At 36.9% G+C, this 26,177-nt stretch overlaps 1 protein-coding gene across 1 annotated transcript in view; it reads right to left on the bottom strand.

Annotated features, from left to right (window-relative positions):
• LOC124358092 overlaps positions 1-22,892 on the bottom strand; it is a 119,579-nt gene extending 96,687 nt beyond the window's left edge. Inside the window, exons 1-3 of the mRNA XM_046810386.1 lie at positions 22,746-22,892; positions 22,049-22,595; positions 651-704 (exon numbers count right to left, since the gene is read on the bottom strand). Coding sequence (XP_046666342.1) covers positions 651-704; positions 22,049-22,595; positions 22,746-22,892 — 748 coding nt within the window. The remainder of the gene's footprint in view (positions 1-650; positions 705-22,048; positions 22,596-22,745) is intronic.
• Positions 22,893-26,177: the final 3,285 nt, after the last annotated feature.

Genomic DNA, 26,177 nt, shown 5'->3' with positions numbered 1-26,177 from the left:
AGTGTATGGGGTTAGTCATCCGACGGAAACTCACCCATTACCCGCCGAATTGCTGTCGAGCAGTTTCCTGGTAGAGGCAGCGACCTTGCTCAAGGCTTCCTGAGGTCTCGATCTAATCATTGATAATCTATTCAGCACAGAAGGGCAGGGCGGACCACCACGGCACCGATACCGGGAACAACAGCCGGGGACTGGGCAAGGTAGGACCCTTGTCTAAGTGACAGGTGGAAATTAAAAGTGCATCAAGGGTCTGAGGTCTGGCCGGTGGCGCCGGCGGTGCGGGGACATGCCGCCTCCGTTATTAGCAAATACCGCCAAATTGCAGATCATCCGTGTAGAAATAGTTAGGTCCTATACGGGCCGGATGTGACTAGGAGTGGTAAGGCAAACCCGGTGCCCCGGATAGAAGTGGCCGGCTGTAAACCTTAGAAGATTGATCACAATACCTGTCAGGATTGGTTGTTGAACAACACCAATGAGAAAATTAAGAGTGCGTATAGGGGGTAAAAGTACTGTAAGTCCATGTCGTAAGTCCCGTTTAAAGTAGACTGCCTTTCCCAAAAACTTTTTGAATCTGTTCAAATTAATGCAAGTTTTTACTGTTAACCTTACGCCTACATATCTGATTTGGTTACATTTTGGAAACTTACCGTGATCTCGGCAAAATGGTTTTGACTCCCTCATCGTTGTTGGATCACAGGCGTCTGAAACAGATCAGTCACTAAGCATTACTAACATGTTAATTTGTGCACATATCGAAATTATTCAGTCTTAACTTATTGTACACTAAAAAAAAACTCGATTAAAGGCTAATCCTGACCGACTATTGCACCAACATTTCTGTTCTACTTCTTCTGTGGGGCGGTCTATTGCCATGCACTAAAGCCTCAAAGGCCTTTTGCTCACCCCAGAAGTACACCATGAGGCCTACGATATGATTTCAGCAGTTCCACAAACCGCCGAAAACAACCTATCAGGTCCTCATGGGAAAATTCACCACCCTTGTCCAAACTACCAAAGATGGCATACCGCTCCCTTGCTATTGTAGGACAATCAAAGAGCAGGTGTTCGGCAGTTTCCTCCTGCTCATGCCAACGTTTCTGTTAAATGGAAGGTTCTGACCGATGATAGAGACAAGAGGCACTCGTGCCTGCACGCTGGAGAGTTCAGAAGTCGCAGATAGGATTACAGCAACAAATGGTATTCCATCAATAACTCGAACTCGTTACTCGCCACGGCCACGGGCACGCTTGCTCCGACAAATCCTCCCATTATTTGGCTAGGATCAGCGGCTCGTTATCTCTGTCATTAGAATAACAAATAGTGAACTCCCCATCACTCTCTTGACTCCTCCTCTCTGGATGTCTTAATTATCCAAGACCTCGACTCGATTGAGCAGTGAAGAACCCGAGTGCATTTCCCTCCCTCGGCCGTACTTCATTTTCTAGAGTAGCCTCATTAGGGTCAGCTTCTTAGAATACTGATATACGAGCTGGTCCGCAAGAAAGATGGTTTTACATACCTCGAATATTGTTGGACTTTCAGAGTCTAACTTGGAACAATTCTCCTTCTTCGTCGTGTGTCGCTTTTTTGTTCCGGTTAAGGAAAAGAATTTCTGGGATGATGACCTCGACTAGGCAAGCCTCGCACGTATGTCTTGGCACGAAAGCGCTGTTTAGTATGCTGGTGGCACCGAACATGTTGGCACCGGACAAGTCATAATCGTCAAAACAAGGAAGATTTCGCGCAGTGTTTAGGAACGTAGGATTTATGTACACGACACTTATTCACTGATACTATGACCAAAAAGGATTAGAGACACGAAAACATATTTTCAACTCCTAAAATCTACAATGCAAGATTTTTTTCTGATATTCCGTACTATATCGTACCGAAGTATACGATGAACGAAATTTTATTTCTTCAAACTAAAGAGCAATCATTTCTCTCAGTATTGCTGTAGCATGAGCACTTATTCACTCATCCTTTAACCGAAAAGGATTCGAGACAAGAAAGAAACATTTCTGCAAACTCCTAAAATTGTCCTGAATGATTTTTTCTGATATTCAGTATTGGAAGTATACGATGATCGAAATTTCATTACGTCAAACTAAAGAGCAATAATTTTTCTCAGTATTGCTGTGGCATGAGCACTTATTCACTCATCCTACGACCGAAAAGGATCAAGACACTAAAGAAACATTTTTGCAACTCCTAAAATCTACTGTATGATTATTTTTCTGATATTCAGTACTGGACGTATACGATGATCGAAATTCCATTACGTCAAACTAAAGAGCAATCATTTCTCTCACTATTGCTGTAACTCGTTCCTAAATGTCAGTTGGAAATCACCGAGCGAACAGTCAAAAGCCCTAATGCCCATCGCTCCTTCACGCCGGGGCTGACATAAAAACGATTAATGAGGGCCTAACAAAGCCTGCCGGGCCGAAAACTCTAATGATCGCGAAGGCCTTGATATTCTATTTAAATACCTCGTACAGCCAGTGAGAAAGATTACCCAATCCATAATGGTGAGTATTCTAATGCCCCGTACATTTACATGAATGGACTAATGCACTTTTAATACGCCGAAAAGGTTGAACATGGCGAGCACAGGTTTGACATTTTCGGCTAATTATCGACAAGTGGGTCACGGCGTAATGTACGCGGCCTCGCAGCTCTTTTGTGCTCTAGGGCGAGCCTTGATCGGTTTCACGAATCACGAACAAACGATCCTCTAATGCCCACGATTTCAGGTGTCCGGACATGAAAGTGGCAATAATGCTCCGGGTGTCATCGGAGCCAAGAAATTAAAAGATATCCGTAAGAACATGATCATACAACTGTTTCTATAAGATCTCGTAGTGAGCCTCATAAGATTTGCATGAGTGCAACCATAAATGCTACAATGGAACCAAATTGCTTGTACTAAGCCATAAATTGCAACATGGGACTCACTTATATAACATGTTATAGTAAGATAAGAGATGCTAGCGGACATAATAACTAAAACAATTATGCACGGGGACTACAACGTCGGATACAACCTTGCTGAATACTCTCTTCGTGTACTTATAACGAATAGTCCTGCACCATAAAACTAAACATCAAATGCTCATTCCAACTGGTTTACGAGTACTTGTATTTAGCGCAAGAAGTAATGAAAGCAGCGGGATAATAAGCGAGACTGAAGTTCAGAGAATAGTTGCTTTCTGATAGTTACCGCTCTACTTGGTCGTCGTGTCGTTGAAGATTTCATTAAGGCCGTTTTCCCTAACGTCAAATTGTGTACGATGGCGTTTAGATCAATGCAGTATCGTATGAACATGCATTGGGAATTAAGTCTTAGTTGCTCTAAACGAGAGTAATGAAGAAAACAGGATTTTCCGGACATTTGCCATCATTCAGTGAAGTTAAAATACACAAATCATACCAGAGCGTTGTGACACGCCTGCATTCGACGACCAACCACCTACGACTGTCGTGGGTGGTTGGTCGACGAATGCAGACGTATTGTGACCTGTACTTTGTAGTTCAGTTTTAATAATTAGTGTTATGTTTAGTTTTTTTTTTTTTTTTTTTTTTTTTTTTTTTTTTTTTTAATAAGTGGATGTTTTAGAGATAGTGAAGTTGACACACAACATGGTGGTTGTGATTGTTAACATAGGCTTGTCACAACGCTCTGGTATGATTTGTTTACTTTAACCTAGTTTGTAACTCTGTGTTAGGTTAGTTATTTACCTGAAGAAGAGATCAGACTGCAGATCTCGAAACGTAGTGTTACTGATTTTTTTCACTGAACGATGGCAAATGTCCGGAAATATTCTATTTCCTTCACAATCCTTCCATCGTAAACTAATAAACTTCAAACAAGGAACAAGAGTAATGTTTTATGAGTAGGTCTACAACAGTTTAAACAATTGACTATTATTACAGGAATCTTCAGTTAGAATGATTAATCCTCATGAAACTCCTACAAACGGCGTAGTAAATGTTGTTGCCAACTGTTGGTGAAGAAAACTCGGTGTCAAACCGTGTATAACGCGCTGTACACGTGCTCCGGTGACAGTTCCATCGCATTCCAGCCCCTCATTAAATTCGACTCAGCCACAAAATCCGAGAGCGATTCAAGACGGCAGCCTCCACCGCGGCAGCCGAAGTACGTCGTGCATACAATTAGCGGCCGAGGTGCGAGTAGCCAACACAGATTACCGTCCAAGAGCGAGAGAGAGGGATGGGCGAGAGGAATCTGACTACTCACTCTCGACAAAGCAGACCCAGCACTAATGTCTTTTTCGAAGTGGTGGAGGGAATTAGGGAATTCCGTTGAAGCCTCATTTGTGTATTAAAAAGGAGTGAAATGCGTGGGCAATCTTGAATACATTATGCGCTAATGTGAATTTGGTGAGGGGTTTCATAGGCAGCACCTGTCTAATGCTCCTGCGCAATGCGTCTGACTCTGGCGTCCTGGGTGGCAGAGCTACTGAACGCTGCGTAAGGGCGTGAAAATGTCACATTTGGGGTGTTTATGTTTGAATCTCTGTTTTGCCCGACACGAACGTGAAAATGAGCAAACAAGATGACAGGGTTTTACAATAACATTATTAATTTCAGAGTTTCAGGTTGACACTCTTTTCAGTCGATGATGACCCATCATGTTGGATGATTTACAATTGTGAAATATTCTATAGTAAATGGTTGTCATGATACTTCATGTAATGCAATAGCTGCATCGAGTTGATCCTCAAGCTCTTTTTACACTAACATACGGAAACAACTAAGCCTCCACTACTATGTTTCACCTTCAGGTCAGTTACCATTTCAACCGTAAGGTCCCACTGCCCATTTGTCACATTCAGGTGAGTTACCATTTCAACCCCAAGGTTCCACTCCCATTTGCCAGCTTCAGGTGAGTTACCATTTCAATCCTAAGGTTCCAATGATCATTTGTCACCTTCAGGTGAGTTACCATTTCAACCCTAAGGTTTCACTGCCGTTTGTCACCTTCAGGTGAGTTACCATTTCAACCCTAAGGTTTCACTGCCGTTTGTCACTTTCAGGTGAGTTACTATTTCAACCTTAAGTTTCCATTGTAATTGTCAACTTTAGGTGATGTTACCATTTCAACCTTAAGGTTCCACTGCCATTTGTCACCTTCAGGGAGTTACCATTTCAACCCTAAGGTCCAACGTTGGTAAAAGAAACATCTGCCCGAGACGTAAATCTTTTGATTACAAGAACGGTTGAGCTCAGCCTTGATCACCGGAGCAGAGCGGCTAGTCCGGTATCAATATTGTGGCGGCTGCGGCTACGGCTGCGGCGGCTGATGCTGATTACACTAATCCTGCTCCTGCTGAGTCATCTCATTACACCGCCCATTTACATACGCCGCGCTGACACGTGGGAATCTGCTGACGTCTATCTACCTGCTATTTTCATGTTACTTACAGAAAGTGAGAAAATACATTAACAGGAAATTTGAGTTAGTTAAATTTCAAGCGTATATTATAGGCTATAGTTTTTCGACCACGAAAATTTTAATTTCAATTCTGGTTTGTAAAATATATAAACATTTAAAAACATACATCCAGATTAAGGAATTGTGATAATTTATTTATATTGATTTAAATTATCAGTATAATAGTCCGTATTCAGCCTGGCAATATGGTTTTGATAATTTATTTTGTAACTTTTACGTATAAAAAAATACTTCTTTTTCAAAACGGTTTACCGATACTAAAATGCACACATAATAAAAATTTATGGTAAACATTCAAATACAAAAACAGTAAAAAATGGTTACTGTTCAGGAACACAAGTTGGGTGTTGATTTATAGGCTACACGACATTCAGATGCGTCATTAAATATTTTATACTTAGACGAAAGAATTAAAGAAACAAAAAACTGACGTGAATGGAGTGCGTTAAATGTGGGCGTAAAATACTCCCGCCTTCATTTTTACGTGGTTTTAAATAATACACTAATAGTTTTGGTTTTCTTTTTTAACTTATGAGATTTTTAATAAGTTGAAATTTACCACGTCCTTGCTTATCTTTGTATGTAGAGTTTCTTGAAATGATAAAACAATGCAATTTATTAAAAGTTCGAGTTAGAAAATAACTTTTTTTATCTGTCGAAGTTAAGGCCATGGGTCATGGTTGTTAAACGGCTTGCATATGACTTCCGAACCACATAATGTATGGTTGGAGAGGGTGCTTGCAAGGATAGGATCGCTCAGCGGTCATCCAATGCGACCACGACTTGCAAAGGCCGTATCCACTGGAATTTACCATTGCCAGCATTCGTACATTTGAACTTAACAGACGGGCTTTTACCAGAACATTCAGAAAATACTCCCTTACGGATTTTCAACCTTCAAATCAGCTGGAAACAGGTGGAGGCCCAGGTAGATTCTAGAGATCTGTAAGCCCCTGCTTGGGAGCATGAGCACGAGCATAGCACGGTTGGGAGAGCACGTGCTTGGCTAAATGCAAGGGTTACTCTCCACAACAAGTGCAGGCTTGCGCACCCTTCTAGAGGGGCGTCAATCATAGAACTTGACTCAAGGGTCATTCACTTTAGGTACCGTAAGCTTCACCACAGTCTAATTGACAGCCGATCATTTCAGGGATTTTTCTGCTAAAATTCTTAGAATGAACGAAAGGCAAATTAGACTTTCCTGGAATCCAACACAATGCAGAAATAATCTCCATCTACAACAATGAATACCTAATAAGACTTCCCCACTTTGAGGCCTCAATACTTTTTTTGTTATTCCACTCGACCATAACGAAGTTTTTCATTGTCTACTTTGCTCCTTGAAAATCCTCCACAAAGATTGTTTTGAGCAATTTTGCCATTGCGAAACTCTTTAGAGATTTATAAAAAAAACTATAGCCTACCGTAAATCTGCTTGGAAAATGAGTGTAGCACTTCGAGGAATTGTTAATTACTCACCTAAATTATACCTATTTTCCTGTCAGAAACAACTGTAAATCTATAACTCTAATAGTTTTAAAACAGTTCAGGGTGGTGATCATCGATGGTTAATACAGAACGCCGAGATTGGGCCTGAGTGCACGACACACAACTGCACTCAAGTGCAAGTGGGATAATTAGAGTGCAGAGTGCAGGTGGCAGCAGGCATGTTATATGCAGATATGGGAGCACCTGTCACTCGGGCCCCATTACTAACCGAGCGACCTTTTTAATTATGAATATGTTTCGTTTATTTCCGCGCACATTAATATGAAGGAGAATGTTAATGCGGTGGTCTGGTTATTTACATCGTTCTTACATTAGGCCAGTTGCGTCCGCTAGCCAGGTCACCGCCTTTCGCGCATGCGAGTTGTCCGTATTCACACTCTATCGTGAAGTCATTCCGCGTTAGTCGATGGCGCCTTTCGTGATGAAAAACGTGACAATTTGGTAAAGTTGCAATTTGTATTGTTCACGATAGCCATTACAGATTCATGGGCTACGGAAAATTTGAAAAGTATCTGTTATAGGATTTATTCTTTAATTAGAATATTTAAAGATTTGTAAATATTAAAAATCTTAATCTTAAACAATCTTTAAATAAGAGTAATCTTTAATATGAAGTATCCAACATAGGATTTTGACAGGATGGAAAGAGTATCAATTTATTCCAATTTCATTGTTTTAGACGAGCCTTCAGCCTAGTGCCAATTGGAAAAACTAGTTGTAATTCAAATTTCAAGAATGAATTAGTTCGGCCTCTATGACTTTTCCTAGAGGAAACTTCTCTCCCGATCCAGACCAGACCTCTGCTGGACTCCTCTGTCCCAGAGGCGGACTGTAGCGGTAGCAGCCACGACGGTCCCAGCGCCGGCAGCCAGCCGCGTTATACGACCCTGCTGCTCGGCGCAGCACGCAAACGTCGGAAGTGGGAAATAAAATATGAAAATACTGTCGTAAAATTACCCCATAGACAATTAGGGTGGATCCTCGGGCACGCAGCGGCCTCCATCGTCTTCACCCGTTGTGTCGGATTTTGAAAGTACTCCCATTGTGAAGTCCAGTATTCATTTACTACGTTTAACTTTCACAACTTGAGGACATACAAGAATATTATATAACTCATCCAGAACAGGACCTACATTGTAAATGTTTCAAACTTTAAAGCAGCGTAACTTTTTAAACAGTGAACCTTTTGAGGTCGGATTTGCGGCACTGTACTCTACAAATAAAGACCTTTAATTTGATGTACTACTCGACCTATGCTCTCATTTAAGATTTCCTTCTGACTCCTTGTGGGCCATCCCCTGTTATGACAAAAAATTATAGTTACTTCAAAAGGTGCAGTAACGATATACCACGTTTGATTACTTTACCTGTAATCGATGGGAATTATGAAGCCCTTGTGGGACGTTTTTAACATCTTGTATATGTTCTGTACAGTGAGCAACAAAAATGTTGCTAAAGGTTTTGTGTTCACGTCCACAGATGTTGAACGAATGGCTGCAGTTTTATTCAATGTTCCCGCAGTTGTAAATGGTACTCGCGCTGGAGCCGCTTGTTCCGCAACGCAACAAACAGAGGATCCTGGATGACCGTTGCTAAGAGCGGGATCGAGATATAGCGGTAGTTGCTTCTAAATAAGGATGACGTTCATCCTTTGTCAGGATCGGCCAAACTGCAGACATGTCCTGGTGTACTCGATAGTCGGACTAAGGAGTGGCTGTGATCGTTTTGGCAAAAAGGAACGAACAAGTTGCATTGTTATCCTACTTTCTGTTGGAAATAAGTATTTCTGTTAGCAAAACGACGAATATACTTACAAAACGCTACGTTCGCAAAAAAACAAATGTTATTCGCCGTGTTAAAAAAAGATCTGTACTCAATGAGTAAAAAACCTGTGCGCATGAGGTTTAAAGGCGTAATTCGCTTTATGTAATTAAAAACTTTATCCATGATCAAAGTAGAAGGAGGGGCATTTTAGTAACATAACTGCAACAACTTTAACTTACAACAGTTGGGTGAGTTCATGAAAACAGAATGTATAATACAGCCAGTGTTTTGTAAATACTTTTGATTCAACGTAGTCGATTGAAAAAATAATGCAAAAAATACAATGAAATTTGTACAATTTTCTTTTTATGAACACATTTTCAAATACGCATTTGCAACTGTATTCATTACAATTCTAGGTGAGAAAAAGTGTATTACATGTTGTCACAATAACATATTTTGTTTCCCAACTTCCCTCATTTTGTCAAATCTCTCTCATACAAAGCGATTTTTCCTCAGGTAATTACTATTAATTGCTATCTTTCTTATCAACGTACATTTCAACACTTGTTTAAACTAATCTGCAACCGCTGTAAAAATTTAGTATTTCTAATTTTTTTCGTAAATTCATAACCAGAGTGCAAATTTGTGCATAATTTGATTGGTAGGTAAATAAATATCTGATGATGTTATTGTTCTGTGTTTGAAGTTGGTTTTGACGATGGAATGATTGTGAAAGAAAAAGTATTTTTCGGACATTCGCCATCATTCAGTAATATAAAAAATTGACTATTTCAGTGATTCAATGATCTTTTATATTACTGAACGATGGAAATAATGTTGTTCTTGTAACAATCTGATGACAAACAAAATTCTTATTCTAAACGAGTTGTTTGATTGGGTACCTATCATTTAATAATTCGATGTAACCCGATAAAATTTGAATGAAAACTGTTTTCAGCTTATAGCTAATGTTATAACAAAACTTTTGTTATGATTCATCTTTATAACAAAGAAGTTACAGCGTTTGGATTAAGACTTATATTATAAGTGTTTCATTATGTGTTGAAGTTTCAGAAAACGTTCGATCGTATGTTTTGTTATAATTAATGTGTAAAACTATGTGTTTCGTTTTTACAGAAATATATGTCAAATTCATTAATATATGTACGAAGGAGTTTTCATTGCTATTTCTTCAATCTCGAACTGACTATGTAGTACTTCGATGATTCTGATGCTATGCTTGGAGATAAAAAAAACTGAATAAATTTCAGCGCATTCTGGATATTTCAGAATTGTCCTTACTTTATCAACTTGTTTTGAAAATGCCTCAAAAGTATTTCAGGAATTTTTAAAATATTGATTTTATATTAAAAAGTTCCAAATATTTTCTGTCCGTGTAGTAGAAAATAGAGTCAGAGCGCTACAACCATAAGAAAACCATCCTACTCGAAGATAAATTCAGCTTTGTTATTTCTCTTAAAGTTTTATTTCATTTAAATGTGTAGACAAGTATCAAAATTCATTTATAATGTCGTTGTAATTGAAACTCAATAACTCCGCCACCCTCACAGCAATGATCGGTTCTCTACTGTCCACGGTACACGAGATGTGCTCGGTGATCACGTGACCTATCGTGACCCCCCTCCTCACCCCACAGTTATATATTGTTAATTGGGTTAGTTCAATTAATAACGGGATCGTTTCTCAACCAATACAGCCACACGACCTATCGCGACCCTGGAGTCCCGACAGTCTGCGCATGCGTGCGAACATAACATCAATATTTATCAATTACAGATTGATTGAACAATATTCAAATAGCTACCTGAAGGAAGGACGTCTTAGAACGAGCAGCCTCGTTTGGCACCTAGAAGCATACTTCGTACCCGCTTATATATTCGTGATCCAGAGTTAGTAGGAGTAAAAGTATAACAGAACTGAGTAAAATAATTTATGAAAATTAGGTTTTTCAAAGGAATGGTTAAAATAATATCAGCTCGTTCCGAGTTCTACGATTTTTAATAAAGTACGTTTCAACATCAGTATTTTTTAATGAGAATTTCAGCTGTTTCGCTTTGATAATCAGATATTACGCAATAGGTGAAGAAAATAAAATAATCATGCAAGAAGGAGATAATTTTACGATTCAAACCAATTATAAATTACACTAACGTAACGTCATGTTAAAAAGCTCGTTATCCACGACGCGTGTTATAAAAGATAACAGGACTACTGCAAATGTTCTAACCTTTTTATCCTCACATTAATTATCCATAAAATATTAATTGTTGCAGTTAAATCAACAACTACTGCAAATGTAGATGAAGCACATGACTGGCTTTTCTCTGATTTCTCAACTCGACATGACCAGAGATGCACTTTTCCTCATTCCGTTATTATATATTTGTAAAACGATTTAAATGAGTCTCCGCTGAATTATTCAATAGGACGTCAAGGTTTCACGGGTGAAATGTGGTTGTTAGAATTAAAACACTAGAATTGCGATAGTGAGCCGTTATTGATAAAGATCCGCAGAGGTGCAACACACTGGAACTGGCAGTGACCATCCGAAGGGCGGTCAAAGAGAGACGTACAGAAAATTATAATAGAATTAATATTGTATAGTTTTACTCTAATTGCTAATCTGATCTGTAGTGTATGTGTTCCGACCTTCCTTCACTACACTCAGCTAAGGTAGTTATTCTTGACGTAACTTTGATTTTCCACCTTATTCTCACTTCTAAACTGTGCAAAATGCGGATTGATTGAAAATTGAACCAAAGCGAACGCTGTAAAAACAACTAATTTCTGGAACGGTTTCTTGTAAGGCTCAGATAGGGGTTATTTCAAACATAATGTTTTACAATGTATGTTAGAAAATAACTAATCACAATAATGATTGTATTCAGATAAACGATAACCCTTTTTGTTCGTTTCAGATTTGCAAAATACTTTAAAGACTATAATATTTTAAGTTGGTGCTAGTATGTATCGTAAAAATGGAGTCAAATTAGACAGATACAATAGACGTATAAGAAATTGACTTTAAACCATTGCAGCCATAAAACCTATACCATAAGAGTAATCAAGAGAGCACCTTGAGAAAAGTACCCATTTTAGGCAGTGCAAACTACCCCACAATCGGTAGATGCAGGTAATGTTCTCTGTAAGTACAGATAATCAATCCCCAACTTTGTTAGTTAGAGGAACTTCCCACCTTCGGTATGTATATGCAGTCCCCAACTTTGTTAGTTACAGGAAGTCCCCTCCTCCTGTAGGTACATTCAATCCCCAACTTCGTTAGTTACAGGAAGTCCCCTCCTCCGGTAGGTACATTCAATCCCCAACTTTGTTAGTTACAGGAAGTCCCCTCCTCCTGTAGGTACATTCAATCCCCAACGTTGTTAGTTACAGGAAGTCCCCTCCTACGGTAGGTACATTCAATCCCCAACTTTGTTAGTTACAGGAAGTTCCCTCCTACGGTAGGTACATTCAATCCCCAACTTTGTTAGTTACAGGAAGTCCCCTCCTCCGGTAGGTACATTCAATCCCCAACTTTGTTAGTTACAGGAAGTTCCCTCCTACGGTAGGTACATTCAATCCATAACTTTGTTAGTTAAAGGAAGTCCCCTTCTACGGTGGGTACATTCAATCCCCAACTTTGTTAGTTACAGGAAGTCCCCTTCTACGGTAGGTACATTCAATCCCCAACTTTGTTAGTTACAGGAAGTCCCCTTCTACGGTAGGTACATTCAATCCCCAACTTTGTTAGTTACAGGAAGTCCCCTTCTACGGTAGGTACATTCAATCCCCAACTTTGTTAGTTACAGGAAGTCCCCTTCTACGGTAGGTACATTCAATCCCCAACTTTGTTAGTTACAGGAAGTCCCCTCCTCCGGTAGGTACATTCAATCCCCAACTTTGTTAGTTACAGGAAGTCCCCTCCTACGGTAGGTACATTCAATCCCCAACTTTGTTAGTTACAGGAAGTTCCCTCCTACGGTAGGTACATTCAATCCCCAACTTTGTTAGTTACAGGTAGTCCACACCTCCAATAGGTACAGGTAATCCCTAACTTTGTTAAGGCACCATAATTATATTTTCTGTTCTTGAAGTACAGAAGTTGCCTGTACCAGTACATCTGAAACTCGTTGTCTCCGAGGCCTACTATATGTTTATTCAACTACCCTACAATGGGAGTGAGTAGAATAGAACAATAACCGGGATTTTTATGAACAGCGTGCAGGGCTTTCTTCTAGTTACTAGTCAAATAAATTATGACAGCTATTATTTCACACTAAAATACACGAATATATAAGACTCACATACCTTCAATATTCTAATGTCACACTCGTTTTGTTCTATTGAATTATACCGCATTGTATGTGTTTATTGGAAGAATAAACTAATTACCACTCGATTTAGGAGCTGTAAATCTATTGGTCTGCAGATTCACTATTACAATTAGAGCAAACCCATCCGTTCCCAGCAATCTACATGTTCATCTTAATTAAACGCACAAAATTAAAACAGTTGGTTTCTTTCGACAATGATACTCGCAAACACTACGCATTACCATATATAAAATAATTAACCACCGTGCGACTGTGCGTACCGTTCGCGAACAACCTGGTTAATTAATTTGCATATCTAATTATGAGATTAATCACTGCATTATGCATCTAGGTAACAATTATAGGTTCTGCGGCCCGGGACGCCGCGCGGCGCGGACAACGTCGTGGGTGGGTTTAGGGAATAATTGAAACCTTTCAGGCTTACCAACTTGACAAAGTAAATACTGAAATAAAATACCTGTTTTATCTATCAAATAGGGTTAGAGAATATCGAAATGAGTTTCAAAAATGAAATATACAATTGGACCAGAACTGGATTTTTATTCTTGCAGCCATTCCTTCTAATTAACAACACATACGAGATGTTGTGGAGCTATATAATTAATTGAGTTTGAGCAACTGCTCCTGCTCCTCAGTCGAACAAAACCAGAAGTCAATAACGATTAATTATTCTGTAAACATGAATGTTGATTATCTGTGAGGCAAATGTCACACCTAAAACACTAAATTGATCTGTTAATTTCTTCCATAATGTAAGAACCTATCACTAAATTAATGGTACCCTATCAAAATTAAAGATTTTACTTCACAAGCATTAAAGCCAGTAATTAAGTGATTTGGAACTAAAAATGTGAGTTAAAAAACATTCGTTTAAGATTGTACAGAGTTTGGAGGTAACGCTGTAATCATTAAATAAACTAAAATTTCAATAATTGTGCAAGTTTGGTGAAAAATAACATATTTCATTGCTAATCTGTAATGTAATTTCTGGTTATGAACGAGTAATGACCGACACTTTTCATCATACTGCAATCTTAGTAATTGAGAATAACGATAAAGAGATAATCTAAAATCATCGAAAGCACTTTTTATGTTTTACTTGGATATGATAGCAAACTACAATAAAATATTTATATTGATATTATTATAACACTGGTTTTCATTTTGATACTAGTAAAATTATAACGATCGTACAAACATTGCTATATTGACGTTTAGCTGTGTTTTTTGTTTATTATTTTATCTTTTGGCCATTGTTTGTGTGTTGAATATTTAAATTATATTTTATTTATTTATATTTCATTCATTGAAGAAGTTGTTCATTCTGTTATGGTCTGAAGATTAGCTGGGAATTACGTAGGTGGGAAAGGTTCATTCAATGGGAAGGTTAAATTCAGCTCCATTTCACTTTTCGCTCAGTGCGGCATCAGAAATCTTACACTACATCAGACTTGACTCCTGGAATCTGGAGTCCACGTGCATCTGAAGAGATACAAAAATGTCGGCGACACTCGGTTTTTGCTGAAAATCCAGAAGTCTTTCGTGGTCTAAGTGTCCTTGATGTCGAAACTACGCAAACAGTTGTTTTGTTTTTGAACATCTTCGTCGATGATATTTTTTTATTTCTTCAAACAGACTTGAACTCCAAGAGTATGAAGGAATGAGTTCGTCGAATCATATATCACCATTGTAAGTAGGCGAAATTCCAGATTCTTGACGGATGAAAAAATGCCCCATTACTACATACACCATTACTCAATATTTAGTTGCTGAAAACCCAAATAAAATGTATTCCACCTTGAGAAGTTTGACTATACCGTTCTACAAATTGCAAGAAAAAATTGAACTTTTACAATTTTGGTGGGAATGGATACTTCAATTTCCAATTTAATCTACTGGAAACCTCCTCAAAGTTGGATAGGACGAAGTGGGTGGAACCTGTTGCATCTGGAGGCTACACACTTACTTATCATTTGTATTTAATTTATGAGGCGCTTTATCATACCCACGTTCGTAGAGAAAGTAAGAACGTTTAATTCGATGGATCCCAGCTGCAGTTGAATCAGTAACGCAATAAATAATTGTTGCATTATGGCAGGAAGACAATTTCGCATGGACAACTGCTGGGCAATCTCTTAAACCAGCTTCTCAGCTATTTGCTGGTATCTTTCTGTTAATTCCAGTTGGATGGGAATTTGTCATCTGTTTGATGCAGCATATTTACAAGTGACTCAAAAAAATTGCAGAATGAGCCTTCCCTGATTGACAGTACCTGTACGGAGTTGGTCTTTGCAACGATGATTGGGATCAAGACGATTGGCCGAAGATCATTTCTCATGTGAACCGACGAGTGAGATGATACTCACACCATGAGTAGGTGTCCTCTGCGGTCAAGAAGCGTACCACGGTAAGTGCTGAAGATTTTCGTCGGATTAGGGCGCTTCTCAGCTATTTGCTGGTATCTTTCTGTTAATTCCAGCCGGATGGGAATTTGTCATTTGTTTGATGCAGCATATTTACAACTGACTAAAAAAAACTTCAGAATGAGCCTTCCCTGATTGACAGTACCTGTACGGAGTTGGTCTTTGCAACGATGATTGGGATCAAGACGATTGGCCGAAGATCATTTCTCATGTGAACCGACGAGTGAGATGATACTCACACCATGAGTAGGTGTCCTCTGCGGTCAAGAAGCGTACCACGGTCAGTGCTGAAGATTTTCGTCGGATTAGGGCGTTGGACTACAACTCTTATTTGAATTCATAAACTAATCCTTTTTTATCCAGCCGTTATAACACCATAAAATTGCTTTTATTTGTGATGAGTCCATTCGTACCAACATACAGTGGGACGATGCGGTGCCAGAACTGTCAACGGCGACTTATCCAAATTGTGCTGGTAAATTTGGCGTTATGGTTCTCAGTACCACGGGGACATTAGTTTTACCTGGAACCGTTAATGGTTGTGCCTCGTCCTATTTGGCAGAGAAGGTCGCCAGCCTTTAAGTGCCTTTAAACTGGTTATGTTGAAAGTCATCGTGGACCGTAACTCCGCCGTCACAGCCACTCACAATAGCGTAGTTCATTGTTATTTCAGTGCCTTTTGGGGGCAAAACATGATTATGACGCTAAATAGGGTAAGACAATGTCAAATCTTGGCTGTATTATCATTATGTCACATTATTTCTAATGCTGTGTTACTTTTACTACAGCTTAGTACTTACAGGCTAATTAAAAAAAAAACGTGTTAATAAACTATTTTGCACCAACGTCATTTTATATCCTTTTGTATGTCATTGTTATTACTAATAGTGAAATATTATTCAAAAATGTCACGTGCTGTTATAAAATTATCTAAATAATTTTCATCAAGATTGCTTGTGTATCTATTCTATACAGTTTGTTATTTTGTTATACTGATAGAAACATCAGACTCTTTTAGGACAAGCCTCGATTCCGTATACTATTGGCTTGTTTCCTTTTCTAAAACAACACTATCCTCGTAAAGGCTGGTGAGCATGAAATGATTACTTTGAAGGATCATGAAATATTAAATTGATGAAAACCGTATCAATCCAACGATGCTCTTCTAGTTCTTAGTTATTATTAGTCTAATCATCCTATGGTATATTTTCCTATATTGTACTGTATTGTATTGTATTGTATTGTATCCTATTGTATTGTATTGTTATTGTATCATATTGTATTGTGTATTGTATTGTTGTTAGTTAACTATTATTTTAAATATACAGCTTTTCTCAATTTGTAACAACAGTTCTGTAATAGGAAACACGTTATTATAGTTACACTAAAGGCAATAAATAGGATACATAGTTATATTATGGCCTATTTCAGAAACCTCAGTGAAGGAAAATTGGTATCACTGAGTGTATGCGTACATATATGTGTAATTTGTTCGTATTTAACCCTTTCTAGCTGCTAACTTATGGAGCATTCACGCACTGTGATTAAAACATGTATGGTGGAAAGCGTTCATCTATTTCAAGATTACAGATAAAACAACTTCTGTCACTAAATTTGTAATTATTGCATTGCATTGAGGAGGTAATGTAGCTGAAACGTTGTTTTTATAGGACGTAATCACACGAAATTGTAAATAAATATACACTTTGCGATTTGAAAACATTTTTAATTCTTTGGCTCACTATATACTTTATCCTGAAACACCATTGATAATTGTCATACTGATTGGATTTGTGACTATTTTAACAAATTGGAGAAGAGATGGATAAGTAGGCGTGTCCAATCTTTCCCGAGACGTTTATTGAGCAAACATATATTTCAAACTCAGATTGTTATTGTTATTTTTCAATCGTAAAATGGCAAAATAAGCAGTTCATTAGAGCACTGGTTCGGACTTTGATGGTATAACGAGGAGATGCCTAATTAGCAGGTTTATAGGCTCTGGTAACTTGATACCCGCTACAAGTAGCAGGTTCCCAACTCAAGTTGGCAGTGGCACAGCCGCCTCTATATAGTGCGTAATTGGGGAGCTGGGGGCGACCGTTTAATCGTAAGGTTTGCGGCCACGGCGCACATCTCCCCCTATTGTGTCCCATAAATTACAATTCCTAGAGGAAATTGTAATTTTACGAATGTTTGTACTAAATATGTCTTGTCGGTGGAAATTGAAAACACACTGATCCTAGAGGAAATTGTAATTTTACGAATGTTTGTACTAAATATGTCTTGTCGGTGGAAATTGAAAACACACTGATCCTAGAGGAAATTGTAATTTTACGAATGTTTGTACTAAATATGTCTTGTCGGTGGAAATTGAAAACACACTGATCCTAGAGGAAATTGTAATTTTACGAATGTTTGTACTAAATATGTCTTGTCGGTGGAAATTGAAAACACACTGATCCCAGAGGAAATTGTAATTTTACGAATGTTTGTACTAAATATGTCTTGTCGGTGGAAATTGAAAACACACTGATCCTAGAGGAAATTGTAATTTTACGAATGTTTGTACTAAATATGTCTTGTCGGTGGAAATTGAAAACACACTGATCCTAGAGGAAATTGTAATTTTACGAATGTTTGTACTAAATATGTCTTGTCGGTGGAAATTGAAAACACACTGATCCACGGATACCAGGAATTATTAAGATAATCATTCATATAGTGGTAAAAACATTCCAAAACTAATCCTAAACCGTTTCACAGCTATTGATGAAATTAATTACATATATTGATTAACATGTAGTAGGTTACAGCTATGGAAAAACGCAATTTAAAAAAATATTACGGCCTTTGAAAATGTTGGAACTGGACAAAATGACATTATTTCTCAAGGGATAATTTTTCTGGTTTAACGGACATGTTAAAACTAAATTTCAACAACTATTCAAAATATTAAATTCCAATAATTATAATTACCCAGTATAAGTAAGTTTGTACTAATTACACTGTACTTTATTTCATATTGTTTGAACTTAATTTATTAAATATTAATTGTCTTTATAGATTACGTATGGCAGAAATTAAATAACTATAAGTGCTGCTTTTCTCGGGTAGACCTAATCATAAAACTAACTAATTTAGAGATTGTAATTATTACTGACCAATAGCATATAATTCAACTTCCTCGACTTTTAAAAATACAAAAAAAGTGATTATGCCAAAAACATCTATGTATGAAAGTATCAAAAACTTTAAGGCGTTTAAGAAAAGTTTAAGTAATAAATACAATCGATGAAATGGTAAAATAACTCAGCTCTGACAAAAACACTTTGTTACTGACCTCTGTGGTGAAAATAGAATCGTTTTCCAGTATGGTTGGATTATACTTATTTTCATACGAGTGCTCTGTGTTTACTTAAAGAATAAATTATGGAAGTTCAAGATTAATTAGATTACAATTAAAATAACCAATACAATAATTAACCACTTAAAATTACGTCTCAAACAATAGTAAATGGTAAAGGAAAGACGCCTGCGTCAATGGTAATTGTCTAGAATTTTCCGGAGACCTCCACTGATAGCGCTGATTTCTGATAAGCAACAATCTGCTTACTGCATGCAATGCAATTGTGTAAAACTGTTTGTACAGGCCGATTCCTGCATAACTGCAATTTGCATATACTTTAAAAGCAATTTGCCTGGTTATGAACTGATTAAAGCTCGGCAAACTAATTATTACTATCTTATACCTAATTTTAGTCTATAAAAATATGTGGCTTATGTAATTTCATGATTCGTTGCATGACTTTTAAATTACAAGCTATTAAAAACATTCTCCTTCGTTTATTTTTACTGTCGCATTGACTGTTAATTCTTTTATAAAACTTTACTGTGGTGTTTATATTTCATAATAATTATTGTTGTTATTGAAGGTGTTATTGTTTAAACTAAACGTGTGTTACTACTACAAATTCCACAAAACAAAATATGATGACAATCCACAAATATTTTCACTGATCTCAAATATTTAGAATTTCTTAGGATATTAACCCTTTAAATGTACCTCGTATACAATATACCTGCTTATTATTTAAGCTTGATGGTAATAAATAATTTGGAAAAGTTAATCGTTAAACAGGGCGATTACTTTTACTTTTATTTGATTTGTAAGATTAATATAATGTAAATTAACAACTTGAAATTATACGCTTAGAATTAGTTAAAATTATCGACGAATAGACTGATTTACGCATTTACGAATATACCAGCATCTGTCACAATTATCAACTAATAGACTGATTTACGCATTAACGGATACACCAGTTTCCATTACAATTATCAAACTAATAGACTGATTTACGCATTAACGGATACACCAGTTTCCATTACAATTATCAACCAATAGACTGGTTTACGAATATACCAGTTTCTATTACAATTATAAACTAATATACTGATTTACGCATTAACGGATACACCAGTTTCCATTACAATTATCAACCAATAGACTGGTTTATGCAATTACGAATATACCAGTTTCTATTACAATTATCACCTAATAGACTGGTTTACGAATATACCAGTTTCTATTACAATTACTGGTATAATATACTGATTTACGCATTAACGGATACACCAGTTTCCATTACAATTATCAACCAATAGACTGGTTTATGCATTTACGAATATACCAGTTTCCATTACAACTATCAACTAATTGATTGGTTTACGCATTTACGAATACACCAGTTTTTATTACAATTATCAACCAATAGACTGGTTTATGCATTTACGAATATAACATTTTCCATTACAATTATCAACCAATAATTACAATTACAAACTAATATACTGATTTACGCATTAACGGATACATTAGTTTCCATTACAATTATCAACCAATAGACTGGTTTATGCATTTACGAATATACCAGTTTCCATTACAACTATCAACTAATTGATTGGTTTACGCATTTACGAATACACCAGTTTTTATTACAATTATCAACCAATAGACTGGTTTATGCATTTACGAATATACCAGTTTCTATTACAATTATCAACTAATAGACTGATTTACGCATTTACGAATAAACCAGTTTCTATTTCAGTTTGTTTACAGACATTATTTTTATCATCTGCTCAAATTTTCTTACCAAAAAATTTCCTCTATAATGAGTTACGAGTGCCCTTTGATGGGGAATTGTACTCGTGTCCCGGTAATATTTTTGTGGCCCTTTTTGACCATTTGGCTGGAAGTCACGTGATCTATTTACAAAGGAATCTATTTGTGAGAAAAATATAAATGTAACGTTAATTTATAAACATTATTAATTTAGAGATAAATCAATTAATGTATCCCAGAAAAATATTGTCCATGACGAAAAAGCTAGTTGTTACACTTTATTTTTCTTATTGATTTAGGCTAAACCTAATAAATATTACCGTATTTTAGTCAAGCATAATACTTAATTTACTACGGAATTGTTAAAATGTATGGTTTCAATTTTAATATTCTGTGTTATGGCATCAAGACAGTCGCAGAAGTTACGCAAGGTTTACACAGAACAGTTGATATAGCCTTTTATTATACAATCACATTACAAACGATTTCAAATTTGCCGCGCACAAAATTTTTTGGACAATTCCAAACGTTTGTTTTTGAACAAATTTGGTCAATGCCACAAACAACAATGATTTAAGACATCGTGATCTACACACATTGGATTAAAAATTAAATTGTAAATAGGTTTGACTAAAGGCATTATTATGTTACGATGTCTGAATTGTTTACTACTAAAAATGAACTGGTAACATTGGAATTTGTTACTAATTAAATAATAATAGAGCGATTATTGGCCAGAGCACTGCAGAAATAATTATTACTACGGCTGTAATGAAATCAAGCAATAACTCATACTGTCGTTATGACCCTAAAAGTCTGATTACCGAACAATGTATGCAAATAAATTATAAATACACCTAATTTAACCAACAGTCCCTTCTTTTGTAAATATCTTATCTTATTATTGGAATTGTCGATTATTTTAGAATACTGGTTAAACGTGCATTAACGGAGTTAATTGTAAACATTAATTATCTTAAAGTGCTCGATGTTATCTTAATGGTGTTTTCAGATTTACTTCGATGTTCCTAAGTGTATTTTTCGCCTTAGGCCACATTAATATTCACCGGCATAAATTGCCGCAACTTGCAATACTTTCAACTGTAAACCTTGTTGGTGAAATGTTCGTGGGGCAAAGTAAAAATTAAAAAATGTGTTGGTGTTATTTAGTCACAGTAAAAATTAGCATATTTATGGTGTGTAGTAAAAATAGTTGTTTGAGAGAAATTAGTAACAACGTAACGCACTTGCACTACACAGCACTTCCACATCATAACGGTGACGGCGTAAACCATCGCTAGATTCGGAAGTGTGATTAATCTTTCGGTGACAAGGAGTGAGTAAGGTGTCTCGAGTAGTGTTATCTGGTATCAGTATCACTCACCGGAAGTGTCTCCCCGCAGCGGGCTGTCCGGGGGCGGACCCACACCCTCGTCCTCGCTGGTCTCGCTGTTGCTGGAGTGCAGGAAGAGGTTGTGCCGACGCGGGTGGAGGTTGTACTGTTTGACGGAGAAGTCCAGTGGTTGGGGCTCCGAGTCCAGCGGCCTGTGGGGCGGCGGGTGCTGCAACAACATGGGCATCTTGTCCGGCGGCGAGTTGTTGTTATTGTTGTTGAGTTTGTTGTGGTGTTGTTGCTGCTGGAGCCACCGACGGATAGCCGCAGATCTCTTGAGGTCGGCCAAGGCAGGCGCTAGCCAGGCCTCCTCCCTCGCCCCGCTCTCTTCCACAATGGTGGTGGCTACGACAACACGGTCACCGACACGACACACACACACAGACCCGCGCTCGTTCACCGCTCTCAAGCGTCTGGCGGTGGCCTGGTCGCTGTGAATGACGCGAGGCGGCGCGGCAGCGGTTGGGCCGCCACCCGACCGGGAGGGGGGAGGGAGGGGCCGACCAATCAAAACTCGCGCGCCGATAAATATGCGCACCTAATAAAACGCAATTGAATAAATGCAATTTATTTTCCTTTTCTTATTTTCCCTCTTCTTACCGACCTTTTTCCTCGTCGAACTCGTCGTGAGGAATAAATTTATAATGTCAATCCCGCCTGCCGCCGAGACCCCGCCGCTGTGAGATACCGGGCTGAGGACCTGTGCCTTATCACCAGGTGCCCCCGGGTGACCCCTGCCCCGAGACCGCCGATCTCTGCCCTCTTCTACACCCCCACATTTGCATCCCACCGCGGTCTGACCCTTGTTTGTCCGGCTACCCCTGCCAGGCTCCATAGATCAGCGATTGAATATATTACTGTTTACTTCGACAAATTATGAAGCAAAATACGCAGATGTTACTCCCACATCGTGCAGACCGACTAATAGAGTAGAACCATAAAATTGCATTGTTCTTTTTAATACATCAATATTGACAAACAATGTATGGAAAATAATTTAGTTTGAATATTTTCTATTTTTAAATCCGAATGTTTGTATGTATTTAGAACTCTTCGATGTTAAACTTCAAATGAAACAAATTGCCGATTTCCAACAATCATTTGTACATTTCTGGGGAATTGTTTATCGAAATTGTGTAGAAATTAGGCCCGTCGCACGAAATAGACTACACAATCATGATTCGAGACATTGAACTAATATTAAAAATCTTAAATGGCAGCGATCACATTTCAAATACTTTTCGGTAGTGCAGATGATCAACTCAAAATTAATTTCTAAAATGACGAAAATAATAAAAAAGTATGAAGAAATAAAGTATTAAGTTTGATCGGTTAGTTACTACATCATTTTAATGAATATCTTAAGTGAAATTGGTATCGAACGAGAATGTGTAACAGATTTATATAGACACAAACGATAAACCTTTATTAATTGTTCTTAAGTTGTCTCAAGTTTTATATTTTCAAAACAATGTGTATTTTCAATCACGTTTTTCACTCACTCTTCCTGAGACATGTTCCCCAAAACATGTGCACATCCTTAGCCATCATGTTGTGCATTTGTCGGTAATTAATTACATTCCATTAAATTGAACATAACACCGGCAAACTTAAAGTAAATTACGTCGCTTATGCAATAAGTTCCTGCAGGGCTTTTCACGTTTTGTGAATGTTGTCACCCACACGTCCTCAACGTAGTGAATAAACAAAATTAGTTAGGTCTTTGTTTCACGATTTATTTTGTAGTTTTATGGTACTATACTAACGAGAACCTTTTATTTATGTGAGGTTAGGTTTTTGCTTCACGATTTATTTTGTAGTTTTATGGTACTATACTAACGAGAACCTTTTATTTATGTGAGGTTAGATTTTTGTTTCACGATTTATTTTGTATTTTTTGGTACTACATTAACTAGAACCTTTTATTTATGTGAGGTTAGGTTTTTGTTCCACGATTTATTTTGTAGTTTTATGGTACTATACTAACGAGAACCTTTTATTTATGTGAGGTTAGGTTTTTGTTTCAAGATTTATTTTGTAGTTTTATGGTACTATACTAACGAGAACCTTTTATTTATGTGAGGTTAGGTTTTTGTTTCACGATTTATTTTGTAGTTTTATGGTACTATACTAACGAGAACCTTTTATTTATGTGAGGTTAGGTTTTTGTTCCACGATTTATTTTGTAGTTTTATGGTACTATACTAACGAGAACCTTTTATTTATGTGAGGTTAGGTTTTTGTTCCACGATTTATTTTGTAGTTTTATGGTACTATACTAACGAGAACCTTTTATTTATGTGAGGTTAGGTTTTTGTTCCACGATTTATTTTGTAGTTTTATGGTACTATACTAACGAGAACCTTTTTATTTATGTGAGGTTAGGTTTTTGTTCCACGATTTATTTTGTAGTTTTATGGTACTACATACTAACGAGAACCTTTTATTTATGTGAGGTTAGGTTTTTGTTTCACGATTTATTTTGTAGTTTTATGGTACTATACTAACGAGAACCTTTTATTTATGTGAGGTTAGGTTTTTGTTTCACGATTTATTTTGTAGTTTTATGGTACTACATTAACTAGAACCTTTTATTTATGTGAGGTTAGGTTTTTGTTTCACGATTTATTTTGTAGTTTTATGGTACTACATTAACGAGAACCTTTTATTTATGTGAGGTTAGGTTTTTGTTTCACGATTTATTTTGTAGTTTTATGGTACTATACTAACGAGAACCTTTTATTTATGTGAGGTTAGGTTTTTGTTTCACGATTTATTTGTAGTTTTATGGTACTATACTAACGAGAACCTTTTATTTATGTGAGGTTAGGTTTTTGTTTCCACGATTTATTTTGTAGTTTTTATGGTACTATACTAACGAGAACCTTTTATTTATGTGAGGTTAGGTTTTTGTTCCAAGATTTATTTTGTAGTTTTATGGTACTATACTAACGAGAACCTTTTATTTATGTGAGGTTAGGTTTTTGTTTCCACGATTTATTTTGTAGTTTTATGGTACTATACTTAACGAGAACCTTTTATTTATGTGAGGTTAGGTTTTTGTTTCACGATTTATTTTGTAGTTTTATGGTACTATACTAACGAGAACCTTTTATTTATGTGAGGTTAGGTTTTTGTTTCCACGATTTATTTTGTAGTTTTATGGTACTATACTAACGAGAACCTTTTATTTATGTGAGGTTAGGTTTTTGTTTCACGATTTATTTTGTAGTTTTATGGTACTATACTAACGAGAACCTTTTATTTATGTGAGGTTAGGTTTTTGTTTCACGATTTATTTTGTAGTTTTATGGTACTATACTAACGAGAACCTTTTATTTATGTGAGGTTAGGCGTTTGCTTCACGATTTATTTTGTAGTTTTATGGTACTAAATAAGCTAGAACCTTTTATTTATGTGAGGTTAGGTTTTTTTTCACGATTTATTTTGTATTTTTTGGTACTACATTAACGAGAACCTTTTATTTATGTGAGGTTAGGTTTTTGCTTCACGATTTATTTTGTAGTTTTATGGTACTACATTAAGCTAGAACCTTTTATTTATGTGAGGTTAGGTCTTTTCACGATTTATTTTGTAGTTTTATGGTACTACATAACGCTAGAACCTTTTATTTATGTGAGGTTAGGTCTTTTTCACGATTTATTTTGTAGTTTTATGGTACTACATAAGCTAGATCCTTTTATTTATGTGATTTAGGTCTTTTTCACGATTTATTTTGTAGTTTCATGGTACTACATAAGCTAGAGCTTTTTATTTGTGTGAGGTTAGGTCTTTGTTTTCGAATTATTTTGTAGTTTAACGGTACTACTTTAACTAGAACTTTTTATTCATGTGAGATTAGGTTCCTGTTTCTTCTTCCCGATGGTACACTACAGGTGGTGCATCTCACTAAGCTTCCTTCAGAGGGCTGGAGGGAGGGGATGACGTGCGTCAGTAATGGTACATAAGTTATATAGCCTAATTATACAAGGTCTCGTAATAATTGTTATACCAATACTAATCGATAAAAGGAAAACACTGTTATACTGTCCTTTATAACATGTTATAACCTTTTATAACATGTTCTGCGAAGTGGAAATACTTCGTTACTACGTTGTAG

The sequence above is a fragment of the Homalodisca vitripennis genome, chromosome 3, assembly GCF_021130785.1.
Source record: "Homalodisca vitripennis isolate AUS2020 chromosome 3, UT_GWSS_2.1, whole genome shotgun sequence".
Lineage (NCBI taxonomy): Eukaryota > Metazoa > Arthropoda > Insecta > Hemiptera > Cicadellidae > Homalodisca > Homalodisca vitripennis.
Note: the sequence above shows the minus strand (reverse complement) of the source record. Positions and strands in the feature narration are given on the sequence as shown.